Here is a 19,605-nt window from a genome sequence, read left to right as displayed (position 1 = left end):
GCCTCACTGGCTGCTGAAAGGTGTGTGTGTGTGTGTGTTCCGAGCTGCACAGCTGTAATAGTCCGCCTGTTGTTCCTGGGGCTCGGGGAAAGGGCGACATCTGTCGGTGGAGTCCGGGTACTGTGGGAACACGGCCAGCAGATCTCCAGGAAAGTCAGTATGTTAAAACATGTAATCATAATTTAGATTTAGCTTCACATCCAATTAGTTTTAAAGCTAAAATGATTGTCTCTTATTTCAAATGTGATTATAACCGTTTATGCAGCCTACTGTTCCTAACCTTTTATTTAATCTTATTAAAATCATAGCTAAATGTCTTAATTCGAATCAATATTTTTGGTTGTTTTTATTGAAATTGAAAAGTAGTAATACCACAATGTAGAAACACTAAATTACTTAATCATTAGCATTAAAATTACCTTAAAGTACCAAATGTAAAACTACTCATTATGTAGAATGGTCCATTTGAGAATAAACTTTATTAAATCACTGGCTTATAGTATATCCAATATATATTAATGCATTCATGTGTTCATCACTTTAATGTTTGCTAATTAAGGTGGAGTTTATTTAAATTATTTCATATACTACTGAGTATCTTAATGCATCATCATTTATTTGATGATTTATATTTTGGATTGATAGTCTGAATCTGCAAAGTAACTAATGTCAATGAAATGTAGTGCAGGAAAAAGTACAATATTGGCTTCCAAAATGTAGTGGAGTCGCATAAATGGAAATACTCAAGTAAAGTAGAAATACCTCAAAATTGAAAAGTACTTGAGTAAATGTTAGTTACATTCCACAACAGCCTGTCAATACATTTGGAAGTGAAATCCATTACTTAAAATGTCTTGCATTCAAAATGGTCTCTAAAAGCAAAGCAGTATTAGCAGCACAATGTCACATCATATGCTCAATCTGCAAAGTAACTACAACCATCAGGTAAATATAGTAACATTGAAATGTTCAGTATGTCCTTGTGATATGTAGTGGAGGAAAACCAGTCTGTAGCATTATATACTGTATGTACTGTAAGTTGAATGAGGATGTTAGCTGCCCCTGTTGTTCCTCTTTCCCATGTGTGAAATGAATTCCGATGGAAACTATGATTAACCTAACAAAGGATACAGATCAATAACTTAAAATAGTATAAAGTTCAACTTCTGCATTTTTTTTACTACAAAACTGGAAATATTAGTTTGTCTACATGTAACAGAAGTGCTCCTCAACAGTTTCAGGATGTTATTTCACAGCCTGTAGAGTCACATTTCAGGTCATGTTCAGTCTGTGTTACATGTGAGTCTCACATGTCAATAACTGGTTTTTGACAGCCTGCAGTGACCTCCCACACCCTCTTCCACATGCTTTGCATAGCACTCACACACAGACAGAGACACATGTACACATATAGTCGTACAATTTGAAAGAGGGCACTAAATCAGGTAAATGGTATTTATTTGTGTGTTAGAAAACCATCTTGTTCATTTACTTTAACTGTAATAACCATATTGGGGCATAGGGAACAAGCTGTGGACACAACACCAAAAGTTAATATGATACAAACAGCAACATTATAATTCATTTGGAGGTGTGTTCCTGGCCAGCTGATGAATGTACTGTATGTGCAATATTCACTCTTCCACTCCATCAACTCCTGAGGGGAAGTATCTGTCTCTTTAGCTGCTGAATACTCCACCATGTTCACAAGTTAGTCTCTAACTGTTTCTGTCTGCTGTTAGGAACTGAGCGTTTCTGTTGCAAACAGCTTCCTGCTTGGCCTGAAAACATTGCTCAAATGTTTTTGGTTACATTGTCTCGATCATGGAAGCAGTGTAAGTTGGCAGTGATGATGGCAAACAATTTTTTTACTGAATCACGTATGGCATATCACAAAGATACTCTCAGCGACATCGGAGACGGAAACATAGTAAATGGAATAAGTCAAGCGGACTTTGAGACATTCACCACCCACAACATCTTCTGACCACCGAACCAGTGAGTCCGACCTGCTTTACCAAATACCACCAAGGACTTCGCTCTGGAGGAGAGCCCAGAGGGGAGCTAAAGATGTCAGCCATATTTTCTGTGCTGAGAATTCCCCATTGGTTTTGTTTGCTCACATTCCTCCTGTTGCAAATTAAAATGCTCTTCAGGAATACAACAACTACTGCTGTTGTTGTCCTGTGTTGTCATGTTTTTTGTGTGTAGCATAAAGATCTAAGCTACAACTGCATTTAGTTGTGCAACCCTATATTGCGTAATGACAATACATGATCCTTGAATCCTTTCTCAATGCACCGTTCTGGTCAGGGTGTTACATTAACTGACAAAGTATTACATACGTGTATGTAGTGTATCACGCACATGAAGAACACTTCTTTACCTGTACAGAATAATGAGAGCTGAATCCCTAGTGAATAAACACTAGATTTCTTATTTCTAGAGACACAAGACTTAAACAGCGGTAAACGTGTCACAGACAGAACAGCATTGACACAATATAGTTACAGTTAAAGTGTGGGAACTACAAGTTGAGTTTGTGAAGTGCAAGATAAATAGTCGTTGCATGTGAAAATGCATTTGTGTGTGTCTAACGAGTTACTTCAAAGCAAAAGTTCAAAGAAAATAAATAGCGATGGGAATGGAAAGTATAAAAAAAGGAAAGGAAAAAATAATCAAAGCAATAAATAATGGGAGATGGAGGCAAGCTGGGTCTTGTGTGATTGTAATTTGCAAAACAACATTCCCAACCACAGCTGCCGTCAGAGGAGAAGATTTAGATTTAGAAATGTCACAAGACCAGAAAGGAAAGAGGGCGTATCCACTCACTCTGTGCTCACCTGTAATGGAAACATGAAGAAAACATACTGTGTCGCTACAGTATGTCACGTGTGACCTGGTGCTGAACCCTAAAGAAGAACTTAAGTTACCACTAGATGGAAAATAACAGTTTGACATTAAGACACTGTGTTTATGGCTATAAATGTGAAATGTAGATTAAATTAGTACTTGCATGCTGGCATAAATAGGAAATTGATTTTACAAATGAAGATGTGGATGTTATTTCCACATGCATTTTGTATTTACAGAGCAACAGAGTCAAATGCTACCTGTTTCAACTGCACCTCGACAAAAGAAACAAATGATTCTGTTCTTTGTATGTTGCACTTACATTGGTTTGGCTTATTTGTAGCTAATAGTTGAATTTGTATTCTATTGTTTCTGTGTGTTGCACTTTTGTGTGTCTTATTTGAAGCTATTGTTCTGCAAAAGGATTGCACCTATTTGAAGCTAATTTACTTGCAAGATTGTTCCTTTTCTGAGTTTGTATCCTCATGATTGTTTGCACTTATTGTAAGTCGCTCTGGACAAAAGTGTCAGCTAAATTAACTGTAATGTAATGTAATATAAAAATGCATTAAAATATGGCCCAAATGGGGATTTGTATTACCTTTTGCCAAACAGGTTAGACTTAGCTGCTGGTGTCCTTATCAAGAATAAACAATTGTGATGCAACTATTCCTGTCAAATTCCAATGAGGCTGAAAAAAACTGATTTCATCACTTTTCCCTTTGAACCCTTCAGCACACAAAGCAAACAGGATCATCACAATTGTTAATGGAAATAAACTCACAAAAGAACAAAAAGACTGGTCACGGACTGCAGCTGTGGAAAACAACACTGGGTCGGTAAAAATGTGGTTGTTTTATTTGATTGATTCGAGTTTCTTCAGTCTGGGAATTCCTGAACTCAGGGATCTGTTGAGCAATCTCCCCCGCTGCTGATTAAATGACCCGAAGCGCTCCATGGAACAGAGGAGAGGGCCGGAGCCTGAGGAGCACATCATGAAGGTATTGTAAACCGCACAACACAGCGATCATACAGACTTTGTGTCTCCATAATATCAAAAGTTGGATAGTATTATTCTAATGCTCCAAATATATCCAGGCAACAACATTTTTAGTTAAGTCACTTATATAAATGATATTATAAACTCTCTGAGTTGTGATAATATTAATGTTGATTTACTTTAAATTCAAATCTGTCTGCTCTACCGCTTACAAATGATCAATTTATAAGTTAGCTTGGATTTTGATTTTAAAATAGTTTTGGTGATAATACTTTGGATTTGCTGCTGTTTAACTGACCGAGAAACAATATCGGTGAACATGAGGGTAGAGTGCTATGGATGCAGGGAGTGTCTACATGTCTTCAACATCAGTGTTTTCATTTAGTTTGAAGAGACATCGATTTTACTCCTCTGAGACACATGTGCAAAAGGACACATAACAGCCTCCATCATGTAACTTTTTGCATATAAAAAAAGACCTCAATTTGATCCTAATTACAATGAATGTTGGGAAGTTTATGCAAATAAAATAACAATGTTTCTAGATAACTTGAGTGAAGTCAAGATCCACTGGACGTTTAGTCAACCTAACTAGAAGTTCTTAAAGTATTAATTAAAACAATTTTAATCTGTCATTCTTATCTCCACTGAGTTAATAATAAAACAAAAGCTTATTTAATAAAACGTATAAGATTTAACAGGGGAAGGATGAAGTCAACCCTGAGTCATAATCAGTTTTCCTGCATTACGCAACTGAAGTTTTGTAATCGATAACAGATTACGAACCAAAGTTACCAGGATTTACTCACTCTTGTTGAAACAATAGAATATAGCTTCATTTGTTGGCACAATTCAAATATATACTTTAAATTCTGATGAATTACATTTCTATGTCCTAACAACCTTTAATTTGTATTCATGCCAAAAAGTAATTTCCTTCATGTTATGATGATAACTGCTGCCAATAACTTTGGTCAGGAATAAAACCATTTTATAAAATATGTTTTGTGTTCTGAATTACTTTTCAAACATGGTTAATTAAGATTGAGTTAACATTTGTTTTGCTTTTTGTGTCCAGATGGATTTGGTTGCAGTTCTGTCTTCTTTGGCATTGTTGGTCGTTTTTCTGTCTCCAGTTTGGTATGTGTTCACAAACGAACCACACAAGCTTAACATCTGAGTGTGATATTCTCACTTGGATAATAATGGAGTAATAGTGCAAACTATGTCTCTCTTCTCCACATTATCTATACTCCTGGGACGTAAGAATACAGCTTTTCAGTTCATTCAGAGAGGAATATAATATAAATGTTCTTTTTAATAATGTTAAATTCCATTTCTCTCAGCTGTCAGCAGCCTGTGAACTGCAGATGGGGGCCCTATGGACAGTGGTCTGAGTGTGATGGGTGCTCCAGTACGAAGGTACTTCAGAGCACACAAATACTCGTGCCGTACTTGTGAGGACATTGTGTAGACTTTAATTTCTTTGCCTGGAAGTGTGATCAAAAGCTAACCCTAATTGCACAATACCAAAACACTAACTGTACAACTACATTACAACCTAAAATACTGTACAGTACATATGATCTTGTGAAGACTTAAGTTGTGTCTCCAGATTGTCCTCATAATGTAATGTACTGAATACAGAGCACACACAAATTATTTAAACAATGGCCAAATTCCCAGTAGTGTTTGAATACAGACTACATGAAGCCATTAAGCAGATTGTGAATCACAGCGAACTGTATCTGTGTCGTCAAAAATTAGAGCTCAACAGTCAGTTTCCAGAAGTGAAAATCCCTTTTATATCCTGTATCGAGGATTTTGATTAATATCCATAATGTCGTAACCATCCAAGATACCATGAGCGATGAGATTGTTAAAAGATTCTGAACTAGAGAGCGAGCTCAGGCACTACAGACAATAAATGAACACAGTTTATTTAAATTATGTATTTACTTGTAAGTATTTGGAGCAGTTTATTCCCTGGCACAGTGGTGTGAAGCAACACAGCTACATAATATCTTTTTTAAGCTCTTTTTCTCCTCAAATGTCAGCACTGTTTGGACGTTTGCAATGGGTCAGTGGCACACTTTGTGTCGTCAACTGTTTGGGCAGCATTATAATTTGCCACAGCAAGTATATCCACTGATCGTGGTGAAATGAATAATATTAATAATACATGTTTGACTTGTATAGCACTTTTCTAGACACTCAAATACGCTTGACAGAGTGAATAAAACAAAATAAAGAAATAGTTGAACAAAAAGTTAGGATAAGGAGAAGAGACGGCCAGTGTTTGAAGGCAGTGTTGAACAGGTGAGTCGTGAGTGATGATTTGAATGTGGTGAGTGAGGAGGAGTCTCTGAGGGTTTGAGGTAGAGCGTTCCAGAGGGTGGGAGCAGCGATGGAGAAGGCCCAGCACCAGCAGAACGGACGGTGCGGCTGGGAGTGTGTCTGTAGAGGAAGGCAGTCAGGTAGGATGGGGCAGGTTATGGAGGGCTTTGTAGGTTATGGGGAGGATCTTGTGGAGCCAGTGGAGCTTGTAGAAGACAGGGGTGATGTGGTCACAGGTCCGGGAGTGGGTGAGAAGACGCCCAGCAGAGTTCTTGATGTGTCGGAGTTTTTTGATGACTTTTGAGGGTGAACCATAGAGGAGGCTGTTACAGTAGTCCAGGCGGGAGGTGATGAAGGCGTGGATGAAGGTTTCTGCAGCTGTGGAGGAGAGGGATGGACGGAGATGTTTTTGAGGTAGAAGAAGTCTTGGTGAGCTGTGAAGTGTGTTGGTTGAAAGAGAGGGTTTGATCAAAGATGATGCCAAGATTCCGGATGTGGTGGATACTGAGAAACCGTCGATGTTGAGGATGAGGTTGTGGGTGGATTTGGAGACCATGACAGCGGATTATGTGACCAAGGGGGAACAGGTACAGGATGAAGAGGAGGGGGCCAAGAACTGAACCTTGGGGGACACCTTGGGGGAGGGGAGCGGTGGGGTATTTGCAGTTATTAATGGAGATGAACTGGAAGAAAGGGCAGTGATGTTAAAGGTGGTTTCAAGTCGGGTGAGGAGATGGAATGAATCTGATGTTTATAGTAAATGTTATTAATCCAATAGGGGCTGCTTTAATGGTGAAAATAAAATACTAAATTACTCTAAAAACAGCTTCACAGCAGTAAATTACAACATTGTTGGACCTAAAGTGGAGTAATGAAAGACCAGAAAAAGTATAGAAATCCTAGTCTGATTATGTGATACATCTATACATGTATGCATCTTGTATACAGTGGGTTTTCCTTCTAAATTGATGGCAAAGTAAATTAAAACAGTAAAAATAAAATAAAAATGTAGATTCTGATAATCATTTCAGTGATTGATGGTGTCAAAGGAAGCAATGAGGTCGAGGAGGTAACCGGCGTCAGAGGAGAGGAGAAGGTCGCTGCTGACTTTGAGGAGTGTTTCAGTGCTGTGGATTGGAATGTTTCATACAGGGAGGTGATGTTTAAGTTGAGAGGCACGTTCCAAACTTTGCACAGAAAGGTTGGAGATTGAACTGAAGTTATTTGGGGTGTCCGGGTTGAGTCCAGGTTTTTTTCAGAATTGGGGTGACAGCAGCGATTTTGAGGGATGGTGGGACGATGCCAGTCGACAGGGAGGAGTTTAATGTTGCAGTGATAAGTGGAGAGAGAGCAGGAAGGCAGGCCTTGACAAAGCTGGAGGGGATGGGGTCCAGAGTGCAGGTGGCCGTTTTCATTCCTGTGAGGAGTTCAGAGAGGTCAGTAGGGGAGACTGGGGAGAACTGAGACAGGGGCTGACAGGATAAGGGGGGGCAGGTGGTTGGAGGGGGAGCAGGTGCGGTGGTGGTTAAACTGCTGTAGATGTTGTCTACTTAGATGTAGATGTTGACATCTTGTATACAGTGTGCCTTCCTTGTAAATTGATGGCAAAATAAAATAAAACACTAAAAATGGATTGAATGAAAAAGGATTGTGATAATCATTTCATTTAATTAATTTCATGTTTATGGTTGCTTCCTTGTCAGGTGCAAACTCGCCATGTGGAGGTGTACACCCAGTTTGGGGGTGTGCGATGTTCAGAAGAAGCCACACAAACACAACCGTGTGTCCCACAGAAAGGATGTCCCCTGGCAACAGGCTGTGGAGACAGGTTCCGCTGTACCTCTGGTATGTTGCAACATACGTGTATTTAACTAAATGGGTCTAGCTTTTTTCACCATGAATTTAAATTTGTATTAAATAACAACATCAGTGCCACAATACCTACCTATTTATTTATTTATAGTTTGGGCTGAGTTTTCTTAGGCTAATCATTTGCTTTAGGCTTTGCTCAGGGTTTCACTTGATGTGCCAATATTTTATTACACATTATATACTTCAAAAAGACTTTCCATATACAGTATAATAACACATGTTTTTTTCTAAACTATGTCTCTTGCAATGTGGAATGAAAAGTCTTTATTGAAACCTTGACGCAGGTCAGTGTATCAGCCAGTCTCTGGTGTGTAATGGAGACCAGGACTGTGAGGATGGTCTGGATGAGAGAAGCTGTGATGGAGACAGCAGCCAGTACTCATGCGACATTGACAAAACGCCTCCCAACTCTGGCTTCACAGGCAGAGGGTGAGTAGCTACATGAATTATTATTTAAGACATAAACTTTATAATGAAGATCTATGTAACGAAACTTCATTATTAAAGATCTCTGACTGTAAGTTCAGAGGACAGTGTACGTTATATTATAAACTTTAAAATATCCGTCAGGTGAAGACCAAGTTATACTCACAGAGCCTTCCCTCTCTGCTAGAAGTACACAGTAAAAACAACCAAAGAGCAAATAGGACAGTGGCGTCAGGGAGAATAAACACTGAATTTGTCAAAAAAGGAGCCTATGATGTATGATTGTTAAAAAAAAAATACATAATACAGACAGAGAATTGTATAAAAAGTTCCTAAAAATAACAGGAAAACTGATCTCTGATGCAATATTCCCAAGAAACAATCTGCTCAAAATTCATCCAAATCGCTTGTTTTACACAACTCCCTGTTATTGTGTCACTATTTGGGTTAACCGTATAATGTATCAGTTGTTCTGTATTGTTAGTGCTTTGAGAGGTCCCTGAAGAGAAAAAGGTTGGAAACCACTGACCTACTAGATGACGGTCCATCAAATAGCTTTGTCGTGTCACGCTCTGCAGGTACAACGTGTTGACAGGCAAACTGAGAGCAGGTGTGATCAACACTCTGAGCTTTGCAGGGCAGTGCAGGAAGGTGTTCAGTGGTGACCATAAAGTCTACTACAGACTGCCAGGGAACATCCTCAGGTACAACTTTGAGGTGAGTCGAACAAGAAATTCATGTTTGGTGTTCATGTTTACAGATAAGGAGCAAATGTACGATGATACATGATGTATTTGACAGTAAATCAATAATTGACTGTACCTTTTATCTTCCTACTGAAGTAAACATTTTCTAGTTAATGATTTTATATATATAGACTATACTTTTAAGAACACAATGTATAAATTACAAAAAGTAACCAAAACCTTTCTCAAGTGTTCCATTAATCTACAGCAATGCATCATATTCTGTGAGATCATTATGTTTGTAGTTTTGTCTCTGTCCTGTAAGAACCATTTATCTCTAAAAGGTCACCTTTTCATAAATCTCTCAGAACAGCCATTTTCAGATTTGTGTCGTTGCATTTTCCAGCTGATCCAAGAGGCTTTATAAAGAGTTAATTTAGGTTAAGAAGAAGAAGAAGAAGAATGTTCTCAACACATAAAGGAACACTTCATCCTTCAGTTTATCACAAGAATTCAAAATCAACACATACATGGTTTTCTCTGGACAGAAAGGGGATGAAAAACTGTAATCTGGAAAGTAACTGAATATGTCAGACAAATGTAGAGAAGTAAAAAGTGTTTTCCTCTGAGATGTAGTGAGGTAGAAGTATAGCGTTGCATACAATATAAATACTCAGGTAAAGTACCTCAAAGTTGTACTAAAGTACAGTATTTGAGTTATTGTCTTTCTTTTCATCAATCAATGAAACTTTATTTTACAATACCTTCATTACCTTCACATGGTGACCTACAGGGATGAGTCCTCCAGGTCTTCCCTAGAGCCATGCAGCTAGCATAAAGCACGATGAGCTCCTGTTGAGCATGTTGAACTTCTGTTGTGCTGCAGGTGATGGTAGACAATGAAAATAGCGATGAATCCTACGAGAGCTCCTGGTCCTACGTGCAGCACATCCAGGCCAACGCGTTGGTGGGACACGACCGTCGCACTTTCCATAAAGAGCTCACTGACAATAAGGTAATGATATAACCTGAGCTGCTTCACAAGTCACTTATTTTGGACTTCTTACTGTATGTGTGGGACAAAGTGACAGATATTGAATTTGCTGTTCTTGGGTGTTGTCACAAGTTGGCTTGATTGACATCATAATGACATCCCGATATTTTAATTTCTATCGTCCAGGCCTACAGACTTATCATTCTGAAGAATAAAGTTGAGCTGGCCCAGTTCCAAAACTCTGCCCCACAGTATCTGACTCTGGCTGAAGGATTCTGGAAGGCCTTGTCCTCGCTGCCGTACACGTACGACTACTCTGCCTACCGCCGGCTGTTTGAGACGTACGGCACACACTACCTCTCCGAGGGCTCACTCGGAGGCGAATACCAAGCTTTGTTGGAGTTAGACCACCAGGCGCTCGAATCCACCAGTAAGAACTTTGATAATATTAATGTTATATGTAATATTAGTGTTTTTACACACACAGCAATCTTGATTCAGCACATAATATCTGAAGCTGAGGGAATCTGTATCTTTGTAGATCATTCTGGGAATTAGTTTCTTGCCTTGCTATATTGATCAATACCACATATGAACCATTCATTTTATTTAAGCTTAATACAAATAAAATATTTAAAATGTCAAATCATGTGTCTGATACCAACAATGAGTCATATGCTCATCTTCTCTATGGACTGAAATGTGGTGCCCGTCAGCTGATAATTTCAGAATCTCTTGCTTCTGCCTTATTTGCGTAAAGGTACAACAAATATAGACTACCAGAGGTGTTGGAGAAAGGTGAAGCGCCGTCTCTTCAGGAAGAAAGTCAAGACAGTCTGTGAAAAACTAACAAAGTCTTTGGCATCCAGCCACGGTGAGTGAAAGCTTTGTTATTTACAGCTTTTAAAAGTGTCAAAGAATCAGTTATACAATTTCCTTTTGTATAGTTTGGAATGAAATTCATTTAAACTTGACTATCTCACAGACTAGCCTGAGCTCTATTGTCTTTTGCCTGCAGAAAACAAAGTAAACAACATGCCCATTAAGGTCAACATCTTCGGTGGAGATACGGCCTTTACAGCCGCTCTGACTCGTCTAGATCTGGATAACCCAGAAGCTAACGGAGAGATCTACGACAACTGGGCCTCGTCTGTCAAAGACTTCCCTGAAGTAACAGACCAGAAGGTATGACAGTCAGCTGGTACACAGCTGGTTGTTTGATTGGTTAAACTAGCTCAACTGACCCTCCACTAAACCCCGCCCCTACCTTAGTTACTTTTGCCACGCCTATCAATTATTTTATTTCAGCATGGCACGTTTACACGGACAACGGTAGCAGATTTACCCTTAACATTTCATATTTGTTTTTTAAACAGTAAGCATGCTCTATTTCAGAATTAAATAAACTAAAATAGCTTTCTCCTTATTAACCGGCGACCATCGATTTCAGCTGCGTCCACTATATGAGCTGGTGAAGGAAGTGCAGTGTGCAGGTTTGAAGAAGCTCAACCTGAAAAGAGCCACTGAGGAGTACCTGGCTGAGGAGCATCCCTGTCACTGCCGGCCCTGCCAGAACAACGGCCAGGCGCTGCTAACAGGCTCCGAGTGTCGCTGCGTCTGCCGGCCGGGAACGTCGGGACAAGCCTGCGAGAGCGGAGCTGTGATTGGTGAACAACCAGGTAAACAGACAAAAGACTGGGTTTGGATAAACATGGTTTACTTTTAGGTTTGCTTTTAACGGTTGTTTCAATATAAAACACAGCTACACATTTAATAAAAAATAAAAAAAATAAAACATTGTAACATTTGTAATTTTTATACTTACATACTAAAAGCTAGTAATAGTGATAGTAGTAGCTAGCTATTTAAAATTAATCAGTGATCATACTTTAAGATGGAGTTAAAAGGTTTAAAGTTATAAGGCAAACCACTTACTTGAAGATTTAATATAATGTACAGAAAATGTTGAAAATAATCCTGTTTATTTTCAAATCACGTGTATCAGAATAACGAGATAACAAAGATTAAATCCAGGTTAATTAATCCAAGTTGGTTTAACCCACTTTCATTTATTATACGTTACAATGCTAACTTATTTGTCTAAGATTTACATTAAACATATGATCAAAATGTAAGTTTTATGTTACCTTGCTGTCCAGTCAGAGACAACACAACAAAGAGAACCTCTCTTCTTCTCTCTCAGGGGTGATCCATGGCAGCTGGAGCTGCTGGGCCTCCTGGGGATCCTGCTCTAAAGGTCAAAGGTCAAGGACCCGAAGCTGCAACAACCCCGCCCCCAGCAGAGGAGGCCAACACTGCTCCGGACTGCAGGTGGAGCAGAAGCCTTGTGAGGACGCAGACATCCAGTACTTACAGTAAGGACACATGCACATACTAACTTGTTTGTCAGGGAGTAGTAGTAGGACAGAGCTCTGCCTAACACTGTCTCTTACCTTAACCCAAAACAAGTCTTAACTCCCCCATGATTTATGGGGAAATAATACTTAACATCCTTTATTTGATTCTACATACAGATTTGAAAGTGACCAGTTAATGACCATGTCCTCCTAATAAGTACAATCTTAATGCTTAATAAGCAGCCGGTTTTTGCAGTGTTGTAGTTTTCTCACTGTAAACTGTTTGTGTGCAGGATGATGGAGCCTCAGTGCTTCGGTCTCTCCGTGACTCCACCAAAGACATGTGGAGCGCCCCCTAACCTCAGGAACGGATTTATTCAGGTGATTTTTATATTTATGTAAACCTCGGAAACCACCGGGTTTAAAAAAAGGTTACAAAATGATAGTAAACTTGAAGCTCTTTAGAAAAGGATATTTTATTTGTTTATGTTGTTTCCAGTTACTTTATGACAATTAGTAAAGAAGGTGATTAAGTGCATGTTTCTGAGCTCAGCTACTGCTGTTGTATTTTATTTCTCAGAATCCCAGAGACTTTTACCTGGTTGGAAACACGGTGCAGTATTCCTGCATATTCGGTCATTACCTTAGTGGAAGCGCTGTGGCTGAATGCACTGACAACCAGAAGTGGAGGACAGGAGCGCCACTTTGTAAAAGTACGTCTTCACTCCATTAACTCTGCGAGGGAGGTCATGTATTGTCTGTACCGAATCTTAATCCATTCCGATAGTTGCTGAGATGTTTGAGTCCCAAGTCAAGGCCAACAACTCTCGATTAAATCGAAGTCGTAAGCTTTGTGTTTTAAAGGCACAATGAGTAGAATTTTCCTAAAAGGGGCCATCTTTGAATGTTGTGTTTACAAACCACAACCGACAAATCCTACTCATTCTGCTTGTAAGTCCTAACCAAGTCGTAATTTGTCTGTCTCTGTGTCGGCACTGACAACTGTATCTTTAGCTCTCACTCACAACTGCTGGAAAAACAAAGAGTTATTATAAGTGTGCATGGCGATAATATCAAGTCATTCCAACTCAATTTTCAACAATCATGGTTGCAATAAGACAGCAGTATTGTATGTCACTATGCGTCGAGGTTAAACATTTCTAAAGATTCTATAGTATTCACTCTCAGGCATCACAATGCTGTTATGTTATGTCCTCACTTTCTCTCAAGATCCCTCTCTTCCAATCCTAGGTTCCACATGTGGGATTCCTCAACTCAACAGTGACGTCATAGCCACGCCTGCCGAAGCAGCCTATCAGATTGGAGACAGAGTGTCCTTGTCCTGTCCTGCGGGGTCAGTGCTGGACGCTGAGGTGTCAGAGATCATGTGCAGTCCCAGTCTGCAGTGGTCTCCTTCACCAGCCAGTGCTCATTGTAAAGCCGGTACAGTGCATTTATTCTCCGTATCAAATCTCCCTGTGGTAAAGCTTTGTACGTCCATCCATCGTCTACCGCTTATCCGGGGTCGGGTCGCGGGGTCAGCAGCTCCAGTAAGGAACTCCAAACTTCCCTTCTCCGGGCCACATCCGCCAGAGGCAGCTCCACAAAAATCATTAATTATCACCAAATTTTATTTAACATCCTTTTAAGCTGTAAACAATGTCTCAGACTACTGGTTTACATGAATAACTGCAGTAAATATATAAAGAATATACACTGAAAAACAATTGTAATGTAATTAACATTTATTGTAAAAAAAACTAAACAAAACAGAGACCAAAATTCACAGAACATCAGAACATCAAAAAGAATAGTTATGTGTAGTGTGTGTGTGCGTGTGTGTACGTGTGTGTACGTGTGTGTGTGTGTGTGTGTGTGTGTTCACACATCGGAGTGGCATTTTACTATCATGTCGGAGTGTGCCTTGCAAACGTAAGCATCACATTTGTAGCATGTAAGGCTGGTTTTATTGTCTCTAGAGGCACAGAGCTTGCGTCTCTTCCTCTTCTGCAACCTGTCCTTGTTGGGGGAGAGCAGACTCCTAACCAGACTGGTAGAGGCTGGTGTGCAGGGAAGGTGCTGGCACCATTGAATTAGAGGAGTCCCCAAAGCTTTCCCAAGCTCTGCCAGGAAGAGTCTCCTCTTGAAACATTTCCCTTGCTTCCAGGTATGGTCGATCGCTGTCCACACCACATATGCGTTGCTTGCAGACATATCCAGGATGTTGTGAAACACCACCACAGGCCGACGGGCTGTTATTTGTTTGTTTGACCGATAAACTCCTGCTAGAATCAACAGACATATGTAGGCTTGGAGGTCTACCTGGTCCAATGCTCTCCATGTGTTCCCAAACACACGCCTCCCCTCCAGGTTTGTCATCTCCATTATAATTTCCTCAATGGACTTTGGTAAAAAGAGTTGTAAGCTGGACTAGATGTCATCCACACGAGATGTTGCAAACCGTGTTGGCCCTGGCGTCATCCTTACAATGTTTTCCACTCTCGCTCTGCCTCCTCTGTTCTGGGAGGATGACTACCAGAGCAAGTTGCCACCCTTGGACTGGAATATCACCTCAGGTGCCGGTTCCTCAGGTGCCTCTTCCTCAGGGGCCTCTTCCTCGCCATCTGTTGACTGCTCAGTCTCACAAAAGTCTTGATCGAAATCAGGATCGATGTTGTCTTCCATTTCTGAGACATCCTCCTTTATTTCTGGGTCAACTTCAACTGGCTCAAATATTTGGTCAAGAACCTCTCTGACAGATAATCGCCTAATCGGTCGCCTACTCATTGTGCTCACAGAGTAAAATGAGGGCAAGGCACAAATAAAACCTAATTGTTCAGTCTGAAATAGGAGGGCTAGGGAGGCGCCCAGGTGGCATCCTTACTAGATGCCCGAACCACCTCAACTGGCTCCTTTCAACGCAAAGGAGCAGCGGTTCTACTCCGAGTCTCTCACGTATGGCTGAGCTTCTCACCCTATCTTTAAGGGAGACGCCAGCCACCCGCCTGAGAAAACCCATTTTGGCCGCTTGTAACTGCAATCTCGTTCTTTCGGTCATGACCCAGCCTTCATAACCATAGGTGAGGGTAGGAACGAAGATCGACCGGTAGATCGAGACCTTTGCCTTCTGTCTCAGCTCTCTTTTTGTCACAACAGTGCGGTAACGCGATTGCAATACCGCCCCCGCTGCTCCGATTCTCGGGCCAATCTCTCGCTCCATCGTCCCCTCACTCGCGAACAAGACCCCGAGGTACTTGAACTCCTTCACTTGGGGTAAGGGCTCATTCCCTACCCGGAGTAGGAAATCCACCGGTTTCCTGCTGAGAGCCATGGCCTCAGATTTTGAGGTGCTGATCCTCATCCCAACTGCTTCACACTCGGCGGCGAACCGATCCAGTGACGGCTGAAGGTCACAGACCGATGACGCCATCAGGACCACATCAGAGCAGCAGAGATAAGATCCTCAGGCCACCAAACTGCAACCCCTCTCCTCCACGACTACGCCTCGATATCCTGTCCATGAAAATCACAAACAGGATTGGTGATAAAGTGCAGCCCTGGTGGAGGCCAACATTCACTGGGAACGAGTCCGACTTACTGTCGAGTATCCGGACACAACTCTCGCTTTGGGCGTACAGGGATTGGATGGCCCTCAGAAGTGACCCCCTCTCCCCATACTCCGGCAACACCTCCCAAAGTATCACCCGGGGTACCCGGTCATACGCTTTCTCCAGATCCACAAAACACCTGTAGACTGGATGGGCGTACTCCCAGGGCCCCTCCAGGATGCTTGCGAGTTGGTCCGTTGTTCCACGACCAGGACGGAATCCACATTGTTCCTCTTCAATCAGAGGTTCGACTATCATATATAATATATTCATATTGCAATAGTGTACTTACATTTGTACATCTGCAGCTTTAATCAAATAACTTATTAAGCTTATGTTTTACCACAACCTCAGCTGTCATGAAGCAACAAGGAGATGTTTCAGGTCAATGTAAAGGCTATGTAGGCCATTTAATACATTTTACTTTCTTACCATCAGAGTTTCTGAATAAGATTGTGTCTAGTGACTATGGATTAACGCTACCGATAGCTAGTTTCTAACCTTTGTATTAAGTTCTAGTTAAGATAGCTAGCGTTAGCTGTAAGGATTGAATGGGTTCCTTTTACGCCCTGGAGAAAAAGTTGCGTCACACTCCTTCACCTGATTGTCATCGCACTATTTGCACTCTGCTGGAAAACAATGAGATGGAAGTGGATATAAAGACCTGTACAGCTGAGGGGAGCTGCAGCGTCAGGTTATAATTATTAAAAGTTCATCACTATGAGCAGTGCTGGAAAGTAACTAAGTACATTTACTCAAGTACTGGACTTAAGTATCATTTTGAGGTACTTGTACTTTATACTTCTACTCCAAAGTTTGTACCACAGTTGTTTAATAAATTCAGTTTCTTTACAGATTCAGATTAATAACACATAATATTATAAACAAATAGAATAGTATATGTTAATACCCAGCAGTATATAATCTAATTAAAATTAACTCAATAATTATAATCCAATAATATTATATCATTCTGAAATTGGCTATTCTGCATGAATACTTTTACATTTGATACTTTAAATATATTTTGATGCTAATAGTTTCAAACTTTTACATAACATCAATGCAATACATTTACTTGTGACATAGTATTTCTACACTGTGGTATTACTACTTTTACTTTAAAAGTAAATCTGAGTACCCCTTCCACCACTGACTATGAGCGATCCCTTTCTCATACTGTACATGCATTCATGTGATCTTTTGTTGTCTATTGCAAAATGTTGATTATAGACGCTTTAAGGTTGTGCTTCTGTGGAGTATACACACACCAATCCTGCTTTCTATATATTCTCCTCAGCGCCCTCAGCTCCCTCCCCTTCTTCTGGCCTGAAGTGTAATATGTGGGAGAACGTAGGAAAAACCGAGTGTGTGTGTAAGATGCCATCTCAGTGCTCGTGAGTATGATTTGTGATGATTATTTCTGCATCTGGAATAGGGAAATGCTTACTTGTGTAAAAGTAAGATTATTTTTTTAAACACTTGCATTTCTCCATATCTTGCCTTCATTTAGGACTTCCCTGCAGCTGTGCGCCAGACTCGGCTCAAGCCAAACCCGTTTGCTTGGTGTTTGTCAACTTGGAGCTCTGCAGTGTATGGGGCGGAGCTTCCAGTTGACCAGTGACGGTGACTGTGAGTGGCCAGTGGTGACATCCACGTCCTGCAAGGACTGCAAACCAGGGACAATCTGTCAGGGTGAGTCTGCTTGACCGTCTTTATAGGATAATTACTGCTCATTACAATTTGAGTTTTATTGTTGTTGTTTTGACCATGATATTAACACAGTACTAATCTCTACATCAAAGTCCTATGGGACAATCAGACAGGCTGGGAACACGGTAACAGTTAAACCAGATTATTATGGAGCCGGAACACTCACTTTAAATATTGTCCCATTATTCTGAAAGCCCATTGCTCCAAAAATACACACTCTCCCTGCAACAAACAGAAGAAGCTTATTATTATGCTGGATGGCTTCAACGGATCTTCTGGCAATGGTATGTCCCACCATACTCCACTTCTGATTGGCTAGTACTTGTTTCCTTTATTGGTGAGGTTTAGGGTAAGAATATCAGGGTCAGCCAACCAGAGGCAGAGTACGGTGGGTCACGCCTTTGCCATAGTGAGAAATAAGAAATTGCCACAGGGAAGGTCCGATGACATCATTCTGCATAATAATTAGCCATGTGCTTCTGTTTTTTGAATGGAGAGAGTGTATATTCAGAACAATGGCCGTTTGTTTTCGGGATAATGGGCTTTTTGTACATGTGACATTGTTCGGACTTTTGGGGTTTCGGAATAATTGGCTGTGAGAACAATGGCATCAGAATGCAAAAAAATATAAAAATGAAATTAATTCAGTTTTATTGCCTGTGTTTTATTTTTCAGTTTAACTTTTTTCAGTGTCAAAACTTCTTTCAACTTTTGTCCAATACAAGTGTTCAAATGTTTCCTTTTTCAGTTCAGGTTTTGTTTTCAATGCCAAATTTTAAAGTCACTGTCGTGGCTCCATAGATTATCGATTAGCCAAAACAGAAAGTGAGTGCACTTAAAATGTAACTAATAATCCTTAAATGAAATAGTAAATTGGTCTGTAAACTGTGGTGGATGTTTACAACTAGTTTTGGAGTTTGGTTAATATGAGTGGTTTTGCTCAGTTATTAGCGATGTCATTCCCCGATCTCATGAGGCGAAAGGAATGATATCCAAAAGAGTAATTTATTATTTAATATATATGTATAGTGAACACGTATCATATATGTGTGACTGCATCAATACATATAATCATTGTGTTTTAATTCTAGGATCTGAATGTGTGTGTCAGAACGCGTCAGAATGCCCGACAGACTCCGCCCCCCTGTGCGTCAGCTCTGGTGCTGGCAGCGTTGCCATGACGATGACTGAATGTGAGGTGGGGGCCAGGCGGTGTGCTGGGGGGGAGCAGGTCAATGTCGTCAGTATTGAGGCTTGTCCAGAATAAAGATGGCAGAGCACACTGACTCGTAAACATAAACGAGGGACTTGTTTTTCAATGAATTATAAAAAGAATCAAATATTTTCTACACTTGAATGATGTAAATGTGTTCCTCCGACATCCTGTGTGTCTTTTTGTGTCATGATAAACAACATTTGCATTTAAAGTTTATGACAACATCCTATATAAATGCCTTTGTTATTGATTGTTTTTGTTATAGGAAGTTAATAAAACACTTTTTAGAATATGTTTTTGTTCTCTCGGTATTGTTAAAATATCAAATATTTTTAGGGATTATTTACCTATTAGGTCACCCATCAGATTTATGAAACAAACTATTTAGCAAATCCCTAGTTGTGAATTCAAAATGTGTTTTTTTCGTAATACCTGATACTGGAAATGTGTTCCTTCATCCATTTTTTCCTAAGTTTATCAGAACATATAACATTTTAATTAATACATTTATTTATAACCTTTATTTTACCAGGATATGTCTCA

At 40.2% G+C, this 19,605-nt stretch overlaps 1 protein-coding gene across 1 annotated transcript; it reads left to right on the top strand.

Annotated features, from left to right (window-relative positions):
* Positions 1 to 17: 17 nt before the first annotated feature.
* On the top strand, positions 18 to 19,335 carry LOC115017158 (complement component C7-like). Its single transcript, XM_029445400.1, has 19 exons — positions 18 to 153; positions 3,589 to 3,854; positions 4,932 to 4,993; positions 5,200 to 5,275; positions 7,894 to 8,035; positions 8,347 to 8,491; positions 9,067 to 9,205; positions 10,061 to 10,189; positions 10,355 to 10,598; positions 10,929 to 11,042; positions 11,187 to 11,353; positions 11,619 to 11,847; positions 12,372 to 12,543; positions 12,819 to 12,906; positions 13,106 to 13,238; positions 13,777 to 13,968; positions 17,434 to 17,530; positions 17,647 to 17,828; positions 18,938 to 19,335. The coding sequence occupies exons 2-19, from the start codon at positions 3,810 to 3,812 to the stop codon at positions 19,111 to 19,113; spliced, it is 2,532 nt and encodes an 843-aa protein (XP_029301260.1). The 5' UTR covers positions 18 to 153; positions 3,589 to 3,809; the 3' UTR covers positions 19,114 to 19,335.
* The last annotated feature ends 270 nt before the right edge of the window (positions 19,336 to 19,605 follow it).

This window comes from Cottoperca gobio, chromosome 12 (assembly GCF_900634415.1).
Source record: "Cottoperca gobio chromosome 12, fCotGob3.1, whole genome shotgun sequence".
NCBI lineage: Eukaryota > Metazoa > Chordata > Actinopteri > Perciformes > Bovichtidae > Cottoperca > Cottoperca gobio.
This window is presented reverse-complemented; position numbering and strand designations above follow the sequence as displayed.